Source organism: Erythranthe guttata, chromosome 1 (genome assembly GCF_056151865.1).
Source record: "Erythranthe guttata isolate IM_541 chromosome 1, IM_541, whole genome shotgun sequence".
NCBI classification, from domain to species: domain Eukaryota; kingdom Viridiplantae; phylum Streptophyta; class Magnoliopsida; order Lamiales; family Phrymaceae; genus Erythranthe; species Erythranthe guttata.
The window spans coordinates 7648058-7666276 of record NC_142533.1 but is presented as its reverse complement, the minus strand read 5'-3'; the positions used below and the strand labels follow the sequence as shown (position 1 = coordinate 7666276).

General features: G+C 36.0%; 4 protein-coding genes across 4 annotated transcripts; 3 read left to right on the top strand and 1 right to left on the bottom strand.

Moving 5' to 3' along the window:
- Positions 1-689: 689 nt before the first annotated feature.
- Positions 690-2593, top strand: LOC105948655 (uncharacterized). The gene is made up of 2 exons (XM_012971882.2): positions 690-835; positions 1160-2593. The coding sequence occupies exons 1-2, from the start codon at positions 769-771 to the stop codon at positions 2569-2571; spliced, it is 1479 nt and encodes a 492-aa protein (XP_012827336.2). The 5' UTR covers positions 690-768; the 3' UTR covers positions 2572-2593.
- Positions 2594-8474: 5881 nt separating this feature from the next.
- Positions 8475-14020, top strand: LOC105955058 (uncharacterized). The gene has a single exon (XM_088819361.1). It carries the CDS (start codon positions 8568-8570, stop codon positions 10362-10364), a length of 1797 nt encoding a protein of 598 aa, XP_088675487.1. The 5' UTR covers positions 8475-8567; the 3' UTR covers positions 10365-14020.
- LOC148772748 (uncharacterized) lies at positions 10652-11857 on the bottom strand. Its single transcript, XM_088814964.1, has 2 exons — positions 11449-11857; positions 10652-11160 (listed from the first exon to the last, which is right to left on the bottom strand). Exons 1-2 carry the CDS (start codon positions 11855-11857, stop codon positions 10652-10654), a joined length of 918 nt encoding a protein of 305 aa, XP_088671090.1.
- LOC148772747 (uncharacterized) lies at positions 13266-13988 on the top strand. Its single transcript, XM_088814898.1, has one exon. The coding sequence runs from the start codon at positions 13266-13268 to the stop codon at positions 13986-13988; it is 723 nt and encodes a 240-aa protein (XP_088671024.1).
- Positions 14021-18219: the final 4199 nt, after the last annotated feature.

Here is an 18219-nt window from a genome sequence, read left to right as displayed (position 1 = left end):
CTCTTTTTTCCTTATGACTGGTTTTGTCCCATTGGGTTTTCCAGCAAAGGTTTTTAACGAGGTAGATTATACGCACAGTTTTACAGTAAATACAATAGCAATGTACTTAGTCTAAGGGGGAGTATTATAATATTACTTGTAGACTAAGTTTAAGAACTTGGAGACCAAGTCTATACTAACTACGTGTCATCCCCTTGTGACTTGATTATTTTATAGATAATGACACAGCTTGTAATATTTTCCCTATAAAATAGTCGATCAGTTGATGAATGAAGTATGTTTTTCTCAGCAAAACTTTCTTACACTTCTTTACAGTAGTTTCTTATTGCAAAATTCCTTTTGTTTAAATTCTTTATGCGTATATATACTATATAATTATTATTCTACAACAAATTCTTGTTTATATAATTTTTACTTTTTGTAATTACAAATAATTTTATTTTATATAAAATTAGATAATTATGATATAAAATTTGGTGTAGTTAGAATCAATTATCATGTACTAATTGCTGAAAAAACCCTAGGGCATTTCAGTCTTTTTACATTTAGTCAAAGCCTAAAATTAAAAAAGGTGCAGTGTGCTTCGAAAATGTTAACACAGGGGGCATAAGAGAGTTTTTTTAGAGGAGGATATTTGACAATTATAGATTACACGGGGTGGTATTTGCAATTAACTCCATAAAACAACAGACCCCACCTTTTTCATTTCATCTGCTACTTCATTTTGCACTGCAATAGAATTTTCTTCACAAAAATCGCTTTAAGAAGATGAGGATTTCTGCAATAGCGCCTCCTATTCGTAGAGCAATTGCTGCTAAATCTTCTACTTATTACGGTATTTTAGCTGATCCGTTCTCTTTATTTTCTTTAAATTTTCATAGCGTGCGCCACAAAGATAGACTTTTTTCACCTAATTTCAAAAGAGATTTGAGCTGTGAAAGCGAAGTAGATGAAGCAATTTTCTTGTTTCGCAAAATGGTGAGAATGCGGCCGCAGCCCCCCATTTTTGAATTCACCAAACAATTAAAAGTTATTGTCAATTTGAAACAATACTCGGTTGCCCTCAAACTGTTCGATGAAATGCGTGAACTGGGTGCCCCTGTAAATGAGTACACAATGACCATCTTGATTAATTGTTGTTGCCTTTTGAAACGTGTAGACATTGGTTTTGCTATCTTCGGCGTCTTCTTTAAACACGGTTACGAGGCAGATGTTGTGACATTCACCACTCTTCTAAAAGGGCTCTTTTTAGATGGTAAGGTGGCCGAGGCGGAGAAATTGTTTAAGCAGCTTTTGACTTTGAGACTTTGTGAGCCTGATGATTTTACAATTGTCACTGTGATAAACGGGCTCTGCAAAAATGGACACGTTCTTGCTGCCCATGATTTGCTTTTGTTATTGGAAAAGACTATCTATAAACCCAATGTTATGGCTTATAGCGCGGTGATTAATGGCTTATGCAAGACTGGAATGGTGGATAATGCTCTCGAGCTGAAGTCTAGAATGATTGATAAGGGCATTTCACCTGACGTTGTCACATATAACTCGATGATTCAGGGCTTGTGCGATTTCGGTAGATGGAAAGAGGTCAAAGACTTATTGAATGAAATGGTCAACCACAAGATTTGTTTAACTGTTGTTACTTTCAATATATTAGTGGACTCATTTTGCAAGGAAGGAAATGTTAAAGAGGCTGAGGATGTTTTGAAAATTATGAAACGACAAAATATTAGTCCTGATATTTTCACATACAATGCGTTGATAGATGGGTACTGTTTGCAAGGGAAAATGGAAAAGGCGAAAGAGGTATTTGATTCTATAACATGCAACGGCCTTAAGCCATGTATTATGAGCTACGGCACTTTAATCAACGGATACTGCAAGAAGGGTAAAGTGGATGAAGCTTGGCGTCTTTTCCTCGAAGTTTCTTCGAAAGACTTAGAGCACACGACAGTTACTTATAACACCATGATACATGGATTATTTAGTGAATGCAGAATTGCCGATGGATGGAAACTATTCAACGATATGGAAGCTCGGCACGTACGTCCAGATTTACATACTTGCAATATTTTGTTGGATAGTTTGTGCAAAACTCATCAGATTGCCAAAGCATTTTCGTTTCTACGGGTGATGGAAGACAAAGGATTAAGTCCTAATATAGTCACATACGGTATCTTGATTAATGGTTTGTGCAAAGATGGGAAACTTAAAGAGGCAAAAAAGCTTTTAAACGAACTTCCGTCCAAAGGTTTGCAACCAAATTGTCAAGCTTATACCGTTGTTATCGATTCACTTTGTCAGGAAGGATTTGTCGACGAGGCAAAAGATTTGCTTATAAAACTGGAGAGAAGCGGTTGTGCACCGAATAGCGTGACATACAACGTCATTATCCATTGCTTGTTCAAGAAGAAAGAACTTGACAAGGCAATGCCGTTCTTAGAGGAAATGAACAAAAGGGGATTCTCGGCCGATGCAGCTACTTCATTCATGTTAATTAATCACCTGCAAGGATCAGAGAAATATGATTTTCTTTTGGATATGATTAAGAAAGTTGTGCCAAAATTATAAATTATATATTTGGACTTCTGAAGTTTGATAAGGTTTTGCTAGTTTTTTTTTTTCTTTTTTTTTTTTTTTTTTTTTTTTTTTAAGAAGAATAGTTATTGGTTCCCCAATTCCCCTCCTGGTGTCTCGAACCCATGACCAAACAGATGTAGGTGCAAGGTGTTTAACAACATGCTACCTTGTCATAAGGTTTTTGATAAGCCTTTGCTAGCTGGTCGGTCTGGTCTAACTTGTGAGTTTTGCCTTTGTGCACGGGCATTGTAATCCTTCAAAGTATATTTTGTAGGACAAAATGCACTTCACCCCTACAAATTTCCCATTTTCGCACTTTCCCACCTAAAAATTCAAAAACTGGATAATCTCCCTTCAAAATATAATTTTGATTGCACTTTGTCCAGAAGACCAATTTTTGTTGGGCATTGTCCAAAAAAATAACATTTTAAAAGAGCAATGTGCAAAAAGATAGTGTTTTTAAGGGGTAACGTGCAATAAAAATAACATATAAAGGGGCAATGTGCAACAAAAATATCAAATGCCGATGAATAATCCATCGAAATTTTGCTATCGAGGTAATGTGCAACAACAAAACATTTTGAAGGGGGCATTCATTTTTTAAAATTTTGAGGGGGTAAAGTGCGAAAATTAGAATTTTTAGGGGGTGATGTGCAATTTGCCCTATTTTGTAACTAATTGATAGTAACTATAAAACTTTAATTTATATATTTTATTGAAGTTACGTTGAGCCTTATCATCTTAGTTTGTGGTGTTTATATTTCTTTATTGGGAAAATTACTGAAAGCCCCTGAACTGAGCCTGAATTATGAAAAACATCCCCACCTATCCGTAATTACCAAAATTTCTCGACGTTTGTTTTCTTCTTACACCTAGCCCTTATGGTGGGTAAATTTGGGGATATTAAATAGGTAAAACCGAACTGCAATTTCGGTACGCCAACATTTCATACCGTTTACCGAACTTAATATACAATTTGGTTCGGTAAAAATAACCGAATAACATAAATTTTATATAAAAATATTTAAAAGGAGGGTGTGGCCGTAATTACCCAATCAATAGGGTTTTTTCGTAATTTGGTCATACCTAGGGGTTGCCGTAATTTACCCTAATAATTAATACAATTTTTTTAAAAAAGTACTATGCATTTAGTTTGAATTATTTATTTCGTTAACTAAAAAGATATGTTTCTTCTTTTTGTAGACAGAGATGGTTGAGACACTGCTTGTATTTGAAGATATGATATTAAGCTGGAGCATCTATTGGCCACAAAAAAATTCCCGTGAGGGAAAATAGGAAATTAGACGTGGTTATGCTTTAGTTTTGCTTGGTTACTATATTTTGTTTTCCTATCATCAAAGACTGAATTTGAGGTGCGAGAAACATTCTTATATTTTAGAATGTTCCTAACTCCTCAAATTCGGTCTTAGGAGAAAAGAGCCGATGATACCGAGCTTGAGCCTATACTAATGAGGCCCGATGGTATGTGAGTTTAAGCATATAGTAACAAGGCTCGATGGTATGTGAGCTTGAGCCGATCCAAGTTCGGCCCACATGTCCCGATTGCCAGCCCTATGTACATACTATTATAGGATTTATATTGGCGCTAATTTTCACTTGTCTCCCATCCACACTATAACTAATTTCTTGCTAAAATGACATAGATTCGGAGTTGTTCCGTCCTTGCTCATCAACCTGAGAAGATTATAAACGTTTCGTGGGAGATAATTCCAGTTTTGGCCCTTATATTATACACATTTTTGAAATTGTTGTTAGTTTGCACGTGATCATGCACTTAAACCCCTGTCTTACCTCTATTATTTATTTGGCCCTAGTTTTACTTTATTATTATAAATTCGTCTAGAAAAAATCAAATCCCCAAAAAAATGTTCTGAATGCCCCAGCCCCGCCCCGCCCCGTCTGCCATTTTCAACCCGCCGTCGAGCCATCAATTGTACATATGTGTAACTTTTTACAATTGAAATGATTTTTTATTTTTATTTATTTTTTTTTATTTTTATTTAAGATTGAATACTATTAAAAATTTATTCAAGAATAATAAAAAACCATAATATTTATAAGATTAGGCAAAATAGATTTTATTGTATAAATGACTAATTACAAACATTATTTCTGAAAGTACAATACATGTTTAATTATTTTTTTACATATTCTTTATCTTTAATAATTACAAAATAATGAAATAAATTATATTTATATAATTTAAAAAAACTCTTTAATAAAATTTGGTATAGTCAAATTAGTTATAGTGTTTTCTATTAAAAAAATTAAAATAAAGAAATAAATAATATTTGTGAATAAATAAAATGTACTAATTGCTAGACCCTCCTATGGTAAGTTTGTCATTTCACATTTTTAGTACATTCATCGAATTTAATTTTATTTGGACGAAGTTGTAAGAATAAAGTGATATTGTGGTTAAATTAACAATTTAAGTAAAAAGGAGTAGAAGTGCATTATCAAGTGCCTCACACGTGACTTTTCCGTCCAAACTAACAGCATATTCTAATGGTGGACGAAAATTGTAAAAAAATTGGTTTATTAGGATCAATTTTGTGCGAGAAAAAGTTTAAGAACAAAAAAAAAGTATAATATAGGCCCAAAACTACAATTATCCCACGTATCGTGTATATCATGGGAATTTATTGAATGCATTTATTATCATTCACTGGAAGAAAAAGCTTTGTGGGGAGCCCAAAAAATGTGCTAAACGATAAGAAAAGCCTAATAGTAAAGATATAGATTCTCGCTCCGAGTTTGCCATGCACAGGCCACCTCCTGAACCACCGCCGCCGCCGAGGTCTGCCCTTCACGTCCGATGTATGGTTTTTCTTTTCTTCTTATTTTTCTTGATTATTCTGCCTGCATGCAAAAATTGGATTGAGTTTTTTTTTTTTTTTAATTTGTTGATGATGCTAAAGTTAGATCACCTGGGTAGTGCGGAACGAGCTAGGAGAGCAAAGCGGATCAGTAGCTTGACAATTTGATGATCCTGAGGCCCCTGCAAAATGAACACACGTGAACTAAGCGTGGGGTTGATCCGGCGAAAACCCCTCCGACGCTCAAGTCAGATGTACGGATAGTGGAGATGGTAGAGAGAATATGCACTCTAGAATACTTGTGAATAATAGAACGTACCTTAACAAATGAGTAAAACCTCTATTTATATGTCGTCGATTGGGTTGGGCTTACTTTGTTGGGCTCATACCTTATTTTGAAGGTGTTTGAGCTTTCGTGTAGCGGGCCCAATTGGGCTTTCGTATAGTGGGCCCAATTATTAGATAAACTGGGGACCCATGAGGTCGGCCCAATTAGATATATCATTTGTCGATATATATATGGATATAAGTTCATTATTTTTTGTGCAAATGTAAAATATATTATGGTCGGAGTTTACGACATTTCTTTAATTTCTTTTTATTTGATTTTTTACAAACAGATGGAGGAGAAGCATATCGAACAATATTCTCGGCAGCAACATAAGGGTAAAACCAATTTTCTGATAGAGTTAATTTTTTTTTTATTGCATCAATAGTTTCATTATATTTTTTTATCGGAAAAAATAGTTTCGTTATTAGCAAAGTTTAAGATGTTTCGAGTTTTTTTATTTTTATTTTTTTTAAGATGGAATATAGTATTAATTTGACAGTCTCATTGTTTGTGCAGATACAACAAAATTACCCTCACCCACTGCCTAGGTTTGGCAAATGGTTTCTTTGACGATTAAATACATGGATTTTAACAGGTGGGGACTACTTGCTCGCCTGCTTGACTGTGCACCGATGCTCAAGATTGTGCACCGATGCTCAAGATACTATCATTTAGATCGGTAATGTTATGAAACTATTGTGCTCGACTAATAACAATTGTTTAGTTTTTCAATGGTCGGCTTTTGTTACTAATATTTTTTGTTTTAAATTGTGTAGGGTTTTGACGATGAAAGCTATGAAAAGTCCAAGACTAAGAAGAACTTATAATTACATAAGCTACACTCATTTCTCAGAAGGGGAAATTAGGAAAATCGACCTAGGTTATATAAAAGAGGAGCTACATTCATTTATGAATATTATTTAGCTTTGATTCCGACTGAATTTGAGGTGCCAGAAACATACTGATATTTTAGAATGTTTCTAACACCTCAAATTCGGTCTTAGGAGAAAAAACTGATCGGAAAACAAAATGTAGTGACAAGACAGACTAATTCATACGAATGTGATTCATCTTTATCATTAACTGAGTTGTTTTTCCCTTTTTATCCCTTGTAGAAATATTTTACTTTTAGTTTCTTGAAATCATATATGAACAAGTGTACTTGCTTTATGGTGTGTAGATTTTAATTTACTATGTACGGAACTACCTTTTCACGTTCATATGTCGTCTTACTCTTGAATTTATTTTTGTCCAATTTCACTTTATGAAAACAATATTTCATGACTTGTATTACCATGAAAAATCTCATCCCATATCTCATTATATTAGCTAATATTTTTTAAGGGTAAATAGCACTTACCCCCTGTGGTTATAAGTTTTTCCAGATGACCCACTTGTACTCATAATATCAACACATAACCCCCTTGTGGTTGATAGATGTAGCGTCTGTTAGCTTGTGTCAAACTTCAAAGGGGTTATCTGCAAAAATAAAGTGAAAGTGTAAGCACAAGAGAGTTATCTGCAAAATATAGTACTTTCACGTTTGACACGCGCAGTTTTTTTTAACGAAAAAACTAACGGAAGCTACCCCTATCAACCATAAGAGGGTTATGTGCTGATATTACGAGAGTGAGGGGTCCTCTGCAGAAGCTTGTAACCATAGGAGGTCAAATGCTATTTACCCTTTTTTTAATCAACAAATATGGTTTTGCCTTATTTCTGAGCAATACGAGGTTCACGTGGTCAATAAAATGCCATTGCCCACAATAAAATCGCATTGCACATCTAAGATAATGATTTAGGAACTTACTACTTTGATCCAAATTATGATTTTAATTGGAAATTTTGCGAGAATATTACTGGAAATACTTTATACTTTTGTCATCTTTCGTGGTGTAATGTGGAAGTATCTTTTGATGCATTTACATCCCATTTGAAGGACGACTCGTGTACTGACGGTATATGTTAATTCGAAGCGAGGAGCGATGGTATTTATTTCTCTGGTGGGGATCTTCCAAGAGCAATGAACAAGATGTATGACGGGAAAAATCATACCGGACAGTCTGGACAATTTTATTAGCAAAACTACTCCCTAAAAATCGCACAATTTAGAGATTGTGCTAAAAAAACGTCATAGGCCATTATCGGTAAACTAAAAGAGTAATATAATTTGCTTTTGTAGGCCCTGACAGAGACAATATGGCTCTGAAAGATTTTGTTTTTGGACAAAATGCACTGCACCCCCTATAAATTTATCATTTTGGCACTTTCCCCGCTAAAAATTAAAAATAAAAAAAAATAAAAAAAAAAGTATACTCCCCCTTCGAATATTATTTTGGTCGCGCTTTGCCCAAAACCCAATTTTTGGAGGGCATTGTGCAACAAAAATAACATTTTTAATGGACAACATGCAAAAAAAATAGTGTTGTTAAGGGGAAATGTGCAACAAAAATACTCAATTCCGATGAATAATCCATCAAGATTTTGCTATCGGGGCAATGTGCAACAAGAATAACATTTTGAAGGGGGACATTCAGTTTTAAAATTTTTGAGGGGGTAAAGTGCGAAAATTAGAAATTTGCAGGTGGTGATATGCAATTTGCCCTTTGTTTTTTTAACTTTGACGGGGAAAGTGCGGAAATTAGAAAATTATTGGGATCAAATGCAATTTGCCCTTAAAATAACATTAAAAAGAAAAAAAAAAACAAAAAACAAAAAATAAATAAATAAATAAAAAATCGGTAGTCTCCGAGCCTTCTTCTATAGGTACCAGTTCATTCTTCATTGAAATTATCTTCATAAAATTGCTGAAAAAGATGAGAGGAACTGAAATACTGATTCGTAGAGCATTATTTGCTAAATCTACCCACCATTTCGCTATTTTTGCTTATCCCTTTTCTTTCTTCTGTTCAAATTTTCATAGTGTGGGTCACAAAGATCGATCCTTTTCACCTAAACCCAGAATAGATTTGAGTCGTATAAATGAATTAGATGATGTTTTTTTCTTGTTTCGTCAAATGATTAGAATGCAGCCACAGCCTCCCGTTATTGAATTCACCAAACTACTGCAAGTTATTTTCAAGATGAAGCAATATTCGGTTGCCCTTAAACTGTTCAACGAAATGCGTCAATCAGCTGCCCCTATGAACGAGTACACCATGAACATCTTGATTAATTGCTGTTGCCTTTTGAAACGCATAGGCGTTGGTTTTGCTATCTTCGGCGTCTTCCTTAAACACGGTTACGAGCCAGATGTTACGACATTCAACACTCTCCTAAAAGGATTCTTTTTAGATGGTAATGTGGCCGAGGCAGAGAAATTGTTCAAGAAGATTTTGACTTTGAATCTTTGTGAGCCAGACGATGTTACGATTCTTACTGCGATTGATGGGCTCTGCAAAGCTGGACGTGTTCATACTGCCCGTGATTTGCTTTTGTTGTTGGAAAATACTATCTATAAACCCGATGTTAAGGCTTATAACGCGGTAATTAATGGCTTATGCAAGACCGGAATGGTGGATAATGCACTCGAGCTGAAGTCTAGAATGATTGAAAAGGGCATTTCACTTGACGTTGTCACATATAACTCGATGATTCAGGGCTTGTGCGATTTTGGTAGATGGAGAGAAGTCAAAAACTTACTAAATGAAATGGTCAATCGCAAGATTTCTTTAACTGTTGTTACTTTTAGTATATTGGTGGACGCATTTTGCAAGGAAGGAAATGTTAAAGAAGCTGAAGATATCTTGGAAATTATGAAGCAACAAAATATTTGTCCTAATATTGTCACGTACAATGCACTGATAGATGGGTATTGTTTGCAAAGGAAAATGGATAAAGCGAAAGAAGTATTTGATTCCATAACGAGCAGCGGCCTTAAGCCATGCATTATCAGCTATAACTCTTTAATCAACGGATATTGCAAGAACGGAAAAGTGGATGAAGCTTTGCGTCTTTTTCTCGAAGTTTCTTCGAAAGGCTTAGAACACACAACGGTTACTTATAATACCATGATACATGGATTATTTAGTGAAGGCAGATTTGCAGATGGATGGAAACTTTTCAACGATATGGAAGCTCGGCAAGTACATCCCGGTTTATTCACTTACAATATTTTAATGGATGTCTTGTGCAGGACTCATCAGATTGCCGAAGCACTTTCGTTTCTACGGGTGATGGAAAATAAAGGTTTAAATCCTGATATAAGCACATACGGTATCCTGATTAATGGTTTGTGCAAAGATGGGAAACTTGACGACGCAAAAATGATTTTAAACGAACTTCCTTCCAAAGGATTGAAACCTAATATTAAAATATATACCGTTATTCTCGGTTCACTTTGCCGAAAAGGGTGTGTAGACGAGGCAAAAGATTTGATTGTGAAAATGGAGAGAAGTGGTTGTGCACCGAATAGCGTGACGTACAACTACATTGTCCAGGGTTTGCTAAAGAAGAAAGAGGTTTACAAGGCAATCCCATTCTTAGAGGAAATGCACGAGAGGGGATTCTCAGCGGATACAGCTACTTCTTCCATGTTAATTAGTCGCCTGCAAGGATCAAACAAAGATGATGTTCTTCTCGAATTGATTAAGAAAGTTGTACCGAAAATCTAAATTAATTATTTGGGCTTCTGAAATTTTTGCAGATACAACATCTGTATATGTACTTTTGACTTGAGCGACCTATTCAATTTATGCGACAAATTTAGACGACGTTAGTTGGAACTACTACTCCATCCAAAATTACGCGGGGAATATGGGAAATCTTGGGCCACTCAGAATCTCCGTCTGGTCGCCTTGTTAGATTTAACATCGGAGAGTGGTAAATTAGTAAAAGCATTAAGTTGGTGAGACGTAGCATGGCTTCCTTAGACGGTAGACGCCGCAACTTGTTGCAGTTATTAAGACAAGTTGTTGTTGTTGTTGTTGTTGTTGTTCCCAATTACCCAATCAGGCAATTCTTCAATCTCTTCGAAATCATGTAAGTATATCTCTAAAGGAGCAGTGAGATGTTGAAGCTGCTCTGGTAGATCCCAACTCTGCTTCGTCCCGTACAAGTATAATGTACAAAGAGATTTTGCTGAACCTTTCAAGATGGCATCGAAAACCGAGGAATGTGAGGACTCACCGTAACTTGTACTCGTGCTTAAAGTACCCCGCAAGCTGCAGTCATTAGACGACAACCCAATCTTCGAGGAATTGGTGGTTGGAATATCAGCAATCCTTAACTCCGAGAGACGATGCATTTTCTGCAAACAGCCCGTCACCATTCCCACATTCATCCTGAAGTTGCTCAATTCAAGCAATTCCAACTTCTCGAGTGACTCCGCACATGACTCCATCATTTCACTCGGCAAATCGGTCAACCCGGGGCATGTACGAATACTCAATTCATGAAGGCAACTCAATCCTAATAGTAATAATTGTTGTTCATCATGTGATTCGTGTGGATATGGTAACTCTCTAAAATTCGGACAATATCATATCTCCAACTTTTTTAGTAGAGAAGCGTAGCCACTCTGGAAGCAGGGCACTAGATGTGTTAAGTTGGGACAATAAATTATCTTCAACTCCGAGAGATTTTGATTTTTACGTAATAACCAATCTGGGAGACACACCAATCCGTCAATTGAATTAATTCGGAGTTTTGTAAGCGAGATTAATTTGATCCCACATATGCTCACCAAAGGTAATTTACTGTTGACTTGAGAAATCTCCAATTCTTTTAGGCATGGAAAATGACTTGGAGCACTCTCCAATTGCATGCTCATTATAATCTTTAGGTACTCGAGGCGAGGAAATACCACCACAAGTTGAGATAGTCGTCGATTGTCCGTTGCATTTGACATCAACTCTGCTTCTAACCACTCTGTCAGCTTCCACATACAAACCAACTCGAGCCTTTCAAGTGCCGGAAATATAGTAATTGTATTACCTGATCTGCTACACTTGTCTATTCCGTAGAATGACGAACCTATGGATTTCACATTCTCCATACCATGTAGATAAAGATTCTTCAAATGTCGCAAGTGCCCTAGCATTGGAATTTGTTCGCATTCTTTGCAATTCCGAAGCCCTATCTCCATCAAATTATTAAGCTCCGACATCATTGAACACCATGATGGCAGATTTCTTCCTGGAAATCCACAAATGTTTAAGCTCTTTAAATTTACGTGGGCTTGGAGGCCTTCCAAAACACTCTCATTGCCATTCTGACCGTGACTCCACACAAGCTTTAACTAGACTATGTTTGAATTTTCTAATAAATTTGCTCTTTTAGCCTCTTCTTTGTCACGCACCTCTCTTGATCAGTATGCACGAGTCTCGGGCCAGGAGATAAATTTTGGGAAGACTACCATGTGTTTCAGTCCATGTACCTCCCCGACGACTAAGGAGACCATTCACGACTTGCTGGGATTTCAGGTGGTTGATAGTCAAGAGAAGTATTTGGGGTTGCCAGCATCTCTGGGCAGATCCAAAAAAGAAATTTTCCGCTTTCTTAGGGATCGTCTATGGGCCATGATTAAAGGATGGGGGGCGAAACAGTTGTCTCAAGCGGGCAAAGAAGTGATGATTAAGGTTGTGCTACAAGCCATACCCTCGTACATGATGAGTTGCTTTGCACTTCCGATCGGCTTACTCAATGAATTAGAATCAGTTATTCAAAGGTTTTGGTGGGGCGGTGGATCGCAGCGTAAGATGGCATGGGTTACTTGGAAGAAACTTTGTTAGCCTAAATCAAGTGGGGGAATGGGCTTTCGGGATTTGAGGAGCTTCAACTATGCTCTCTTAGCAAAACAACTTTGGCGGATTCTTACCCAGCCGGACACACTTCTTGCAAAGATTATCAAGGCCCGCTATTTTCCGAATAGCGATATCTTTCGGGCTACAACTGGCACACGACCATCTGCCACGTGGAGAAGTCTCCTCAAATCACGCCCTCACCTCATCTCTGGGCTCCGACGAAGAATCGGAGATGGTAAAGATACGGCCATATGGGGGGACCCGTGGCTCGGTGATGATGGTAACTTTAAAGTTTTGACAAAGAGACCGTTCTCGGCGAGCTATCCTAATACTGTAGCGGATCTTATCGACTCGGACTCACAATTATGGAAGATGGGATTAGTTGAGGAGGTTTTCTGGCCAGTGGATAAGGAGAGAGTTTTGAGAACCCCAATTGATAGCAGTTCGGTACGCGATAGGTGGATTTAGACTCATACTTGTTTATTTACCGTCCGGTCGTGCTATCACAATATCATAGCACAAGATCTGACGGTTGGTGGGAATCGTGGAGATGTTAGTGTATCGAGTAACGGCAAGACGAAACATTACTGGAAACATATATGGTGACTGCCCATTCCACCGAAGATTCGCCACTTTTTGTGGTGGGCGTGTTCAGGAATTTTACCCATGAATGCGGAATTATTTAGATGGAAAATAGCACCAGCCCCAATTTGCTTTAGGTGCGGCGCTGCCAGGGAGTCAACAATGCACGTGTTCCAAATTTGCAGCGGAATGGGTGCTATCTGGCGAGCACACCCATTTCTCCTTTTGACATTCGATCCAGGCATCTCAATGTGGAAATGGTTGGAACATTTGCGCAATAAGCTGAGCGATGAGCTATTTCTATTGGCCGTGATCATATGGTGGAAGGCGTGGGAGATACAAAACAAGGAGATCCATGGCGAAGATTGTCTTAAAACGAAAGAGCTAGTTACCTGGTGCAATTTGTATCTCTACGAATTTCAACAGGCCCGAATCCCAAGATTACCGGCTATAGGCGAAAATTTTCAGACTCAATGGCATCCTCCTCCGGACGGTTTTATTAAGATCAACTTTGATGCGGCGGTTCCTCCAGGAGAAAGTTTTTACTCAGTTTCAATGATTGCGCGCGATAGAGAAGAGGGTGTCGTTGGTGGGCGGTTCGACATAGCGGTTGATTGTGAGGCGCATGCGGCCCTTGAAGCCATCAACACTCCCAAAACTCAAGGGTGGACCTCGATCATATTGGAGGGCGATTGTCTACAGGTTATTCAAGCGTTAAACTCCGGCGATCCTCTTTTGTCGTCGTTTGGTGCTTTCCTAGAAGAAGTTTTATCGATTGCTAAGAGTTTTGTTCGTTGTAATTTTCAATTTATGAAGCGAAGTGGGAACCAATTGGCACATGACATTGCCACTAAACTTGGTTCGGTTTGTAGAGAAGGTTTTTTCCTTCCGCATGGTCCGGCTTCTGCCTAAATAAAAGCTCCACGTTTTCTTCAAAAAAAAAATTACTCAACCCCTTAATCCCTAGATAATTAATGTGCACATTTGATTGGTGATATAATATCTACTTTGATTCAAAATGGGAGAGATTAATATATTAAGTCAAATGAGCCCCAATGCGTTGGGTAGAGACGATAAGAATTTACGGTGAAAATTAATTATCGAAAGGAATTCGCATCTCTCTTGTATAACTCAAATTCCTTGTAGTTGATCTTTAACTTTGGTTATGTCTGCTGAGAAAGGCCCGCAAATATTATGTCCTCGAGATAAACAATTAATGCAATAAATGTAGAATCTCAACCTTTAGTGAAAAGGGAGTAATCTGATTTAGATTGGAAAAAATCAGTTGACCTAACAGCCTTTGCAGACTTTTTATTTCTTGTTGTATGTCTTAAACCATAAAGTGGCTTGTTCAATTTACATGCCAACTTCAAACTGGTAGGAGTATTTGACAAAGAATAATTGTCATTGTAGAGTTGGGGAAGATCCATAAACACCTATTTATTAAGGTCACCATTCATAAATGCATTATTAACATTTAATTGGTGAAGTTTTGTGTTGGACTGCAGCCATAGCCAATAAAATCTTGATTGTAAATGAAGCCCATTTTGGCAATTGAGAAGAAAGTATCAATGAAGTCCATTATAAATGTCCTATTGCGTAAAGCCTCCGGTTACCTATTTTGCCTTATACCATTCTACCGTGCCATCTTGTTTTCTTAATACACACATTTACAACGTACTGCGTGTTTATGTTGTGGAGGATGAACTATAGTCCCGGTGTTACGTTATTGTGTTCGAAGGCTTTGAGTTCTTCATCCGTGGCTGTAATCCATGCTTGAATTTTTATTGTTTGTTTGTTATGTATGGATCTACGGGGGCGTAAATAAGGCACCCCAAGGAAAGGCAGCCGCCCCTAAAAAAAATGATTTTATTTTTATTTTTATTTATATATTTGAGTCTATTTGTCCCGCCTAAAAAATATAAATACCTACTTATAATGAATAATTTTTTGAATTTAAGGAGTTTTCAATGATGATATATGCTTGTATTACGTTAATTAAACTTTAGAATTATATTTGCTTTCTCAAGTAATTTAAAACAAATAATTAGAAGAAAAAAAAACTAATAAACAACATATATTTATAAGAGTTAACATTCTTTAATAAAAAATGGATCGAATCAGATGATGGGGGGCCTGGAGATGATAATGAGAGATTTTGTCACAAGAGTTAATCTAAATATCGCACAGGGAATATTTGAAAGAAAAAAAAATATCCATGTATAAAAGTAAAAGTGGTGAAAGATTTTTACTTAATTTGACTTGACCAAGTGGATATATATACAGAGCTTCAGATGTGGATAAGATGTGGAGATAAGGTTTAAATAATACCATTTGCAAGTACAAAAACTTATAATGAATAATAATTAATAAATAACGATTTATACTGCAGAATATTCTTTGAACCTTTCACAATGCTCCACGTGGAATTTGTCCTTTTCTGAAGTTTGAAATCTCACCAACCATTAGATTCACAACAAATCAAATAAACATTAATCACCACTTTATAATCGGGGAAATTGGCTAGACACCCCTTAATCCACACTTATATAGGTAGAGATCCAAGTTGTTAGATGAATATAGGTATAGGTCCTTTAATCCAAAAAAATAATTTAAATTAATTGTATATAGACATAAACACCCTTAATTAATATTTATATGAAAATAATTAATTATGGCAAATAAGGAAACAAATCCCACATATCACTCATTTTCTTATCACACACCCCCCCCCCCCCCCCCCCCCCCAATCTCACGTAAATCACTCTCCACTCTTTCTCTTTCTCCATATCTATTTGCATTTTCTAATTAATTGTGCTTCATCAAACAAAATAATTTGAACGCATATTTAACGTCACAAAGTCGTTGTATTTACTTGTTACATTTTTTGGTAGGATTTCATACATTTATTTTCATAATTTTTCGACATTATTTTTTATCCACCAAGTTTATATCTTTTGAAGTTATAACAGCAAATTGCAACAATCAAGCGAAAAATACAAAAGAAAGGATAAAAAAACTGCAATTTGCAACAAAAAAATAAATAGCATAACAAAGAGAATATGAAAACAAACTAAGTTCTATTTAAAATGTTATTCTACAAATGCCTTTACACAATAATAATACGGAACTAATGATCCTACAATGTTCTCTACGAAAGTCGTCGTTTTTTCAGGGCTTCGTTTGCAGTCTGATTTGCTCTTGTTTTTGCCTTTCGGGAAGACATTGAGGAGTCCTGTAATTTTTCGTCCCTTTTTTTGACGTAATTGTTTGAGCAGGCACAAAAAAAATATCAATAAGATTTTCGATTGCAAAAATAAACATGAAATAGCAAATTACAAACAAGAAATGCAATTGTAAACAATAACTTCAAAAGTAACAAGAAATTACAAACAATGAATATCAAACACGAAATTGCAAACAAGAGACTTGTAATTGCAAACAAAAACTGCTAACAAGAATATGTTGGTTCAACTATAAACAAACAGCAAACTGCAAATTGCAAACCAAATGAATAACAATAAATAGCAGACCTCGAGAACAACAAAACGGAGACTGTCATAAGAATAACTAATAAACGTAAATATAAATGTTCAATAATGCACAATGTAATGCAAATTTCATACGATGCAATACAAATAACGATAACTGTCAACAAACAACTGCAAAAAAAAATTAAAAAATACAAACAACAATATAAAAAGTACGGTTAATAAATGTACAAAATATGTAAATCGAAACCTTTGGAATGTGTGGATAATAAACGAGATTGATACTCATGTATCAGCAAAAAACATTCCTGAGATAAAAAAAAAATCTATAACATCTATTATTAAATCATCATTAAAGCATCTAAAAACAAATGAGAGAAATGCAAAAAAGGTAATTACATACCCAGACTTTTACTTTTGTTGCTTACCGAGACTCGTACGTGTCTAAACCATTATTTGCGGGAGGAGTGAAAATCGCAAACACTAAACAAAGCTGGAACGAAAAAATCCCAAAATAGCAAGCGGTGTCTCCAAAATAGCAAACGAGAACGAGCAAGTAATCACCACATCACAAACAGCAAACGAAATTTGAAGATTTCAAAACAACCCGAAGGCCCTTGCTCAAACAACAAACCCTAAACACCAGCCGTTGTTTCCAAACAACAAGCAATTTGTAAACAGCAAACGAAACGAAACGAAGGCAAATAGGGAAACAACAAATCGAACGAAGACAAAATGCAAACGACCTGGTAAAACTGCAAACGACCTGGTAAAATTGCAAACGATCGAACACCCAAACCTATGGAAGGATTCAAAATTTGTGGAGAGATCTTCGCTTTGAAGAAACAGGGAAGAAATAGATTTCCAGATTTTTGCAATTCTAATTTTCGGATTTGCAGTATAATAGGGAGAAAAATAGGGGATTTGATTTTGAAGATTTATTTTACCGTATATTGATAGAGATATTGATAGGGGTACTTGTGACAAATTATAAATAAAAAATTTGCTGGAAATTAGAGTTTATTATATGGATTTTAACACATATAATCTCTTATAGAAGGACCTATAGCAAATTGCCCCCTTTTATAATCTGTCGAATCGCAGATGTATTAATATTGTGATTTTATAACATTAGTTAAACTAGATTGCATAATACTAATTATTATTCTTTCATAATTTAGGTAATTAAATTTCATCGGACTCGTTTTTAGGAATGTGGAGAAACAACTCCACCATAGTTTGTACATGAATAAAAATTGGATGTAATCGTGGTCTATGGGTGTGAACGAGTCGAGTTCGATTATTTTAGCATGTTTGAGCTCGAGTCTATTTTATTGAGCTCGAGCTCTTCGAGTATTTTCTTTTGGCTCAAGCTTGGGCCGATTTTGACGACTCGAGCCAAATCTTATTTTGGCTTTTTTTGTTAATTAATAAAAATTATTTATATTTAATTAAAAAAAATTGCAAAATATATAACAAAATGTAATTATATATTTTTTATTTGGGTAAATTACACCCACACCCCTGAGGTATGCTAAAATAACTTTAAGGTCCATGTGGTATCGATAATTACACTCACCCCCTTGAAACGTAGTTATAAACTCTAATGGGATAATGCATTGGATACATTATTACGATAGAGTTCTAACGGA

Coding starts and splice junctions, on each gene's coding strand:
- LOC105948655 (XM_012971882.2), top strand. CDS start 769: ATGAGGATTTCTGCAATAGCGCCTCCTATTCGTAGAGCAATTGCTGCT. Junction 836..1,159: donor TAAATCTTCTACTTATTACG/GTATTTTAGCTG, acceptor TGAAACGTGTAG/ACATTGGTTTTGCTATCTTC.
- LOC105955058 (XM_088819361.1), top strand. CDS start 8,568: ATGAGAGGAACTGAAATACTGATTCGTAGAGCATTATTTGCTAAATCT.
- LOC148772748 (XM_088814964.1), bottom strand. CDS start 11,857: ATGTCGGAGCTTAATAATTTGATGGAGATAGGGCTTCGGAATTGCAAA. Junction 11,161..11,448: donor GGAGATTTCTCAAGTCAACA/GTAAATTACCTT, acceptor TATTACTATTAG/GATTGAGTTGCCTTCATGAA.
- LOC148772747 (XM_088814898.1), top strand. CDS start 13,266: ATGGGTGCTATCTGGCGAGCACACCCATTTCTCCTTTTGACATTCGAT.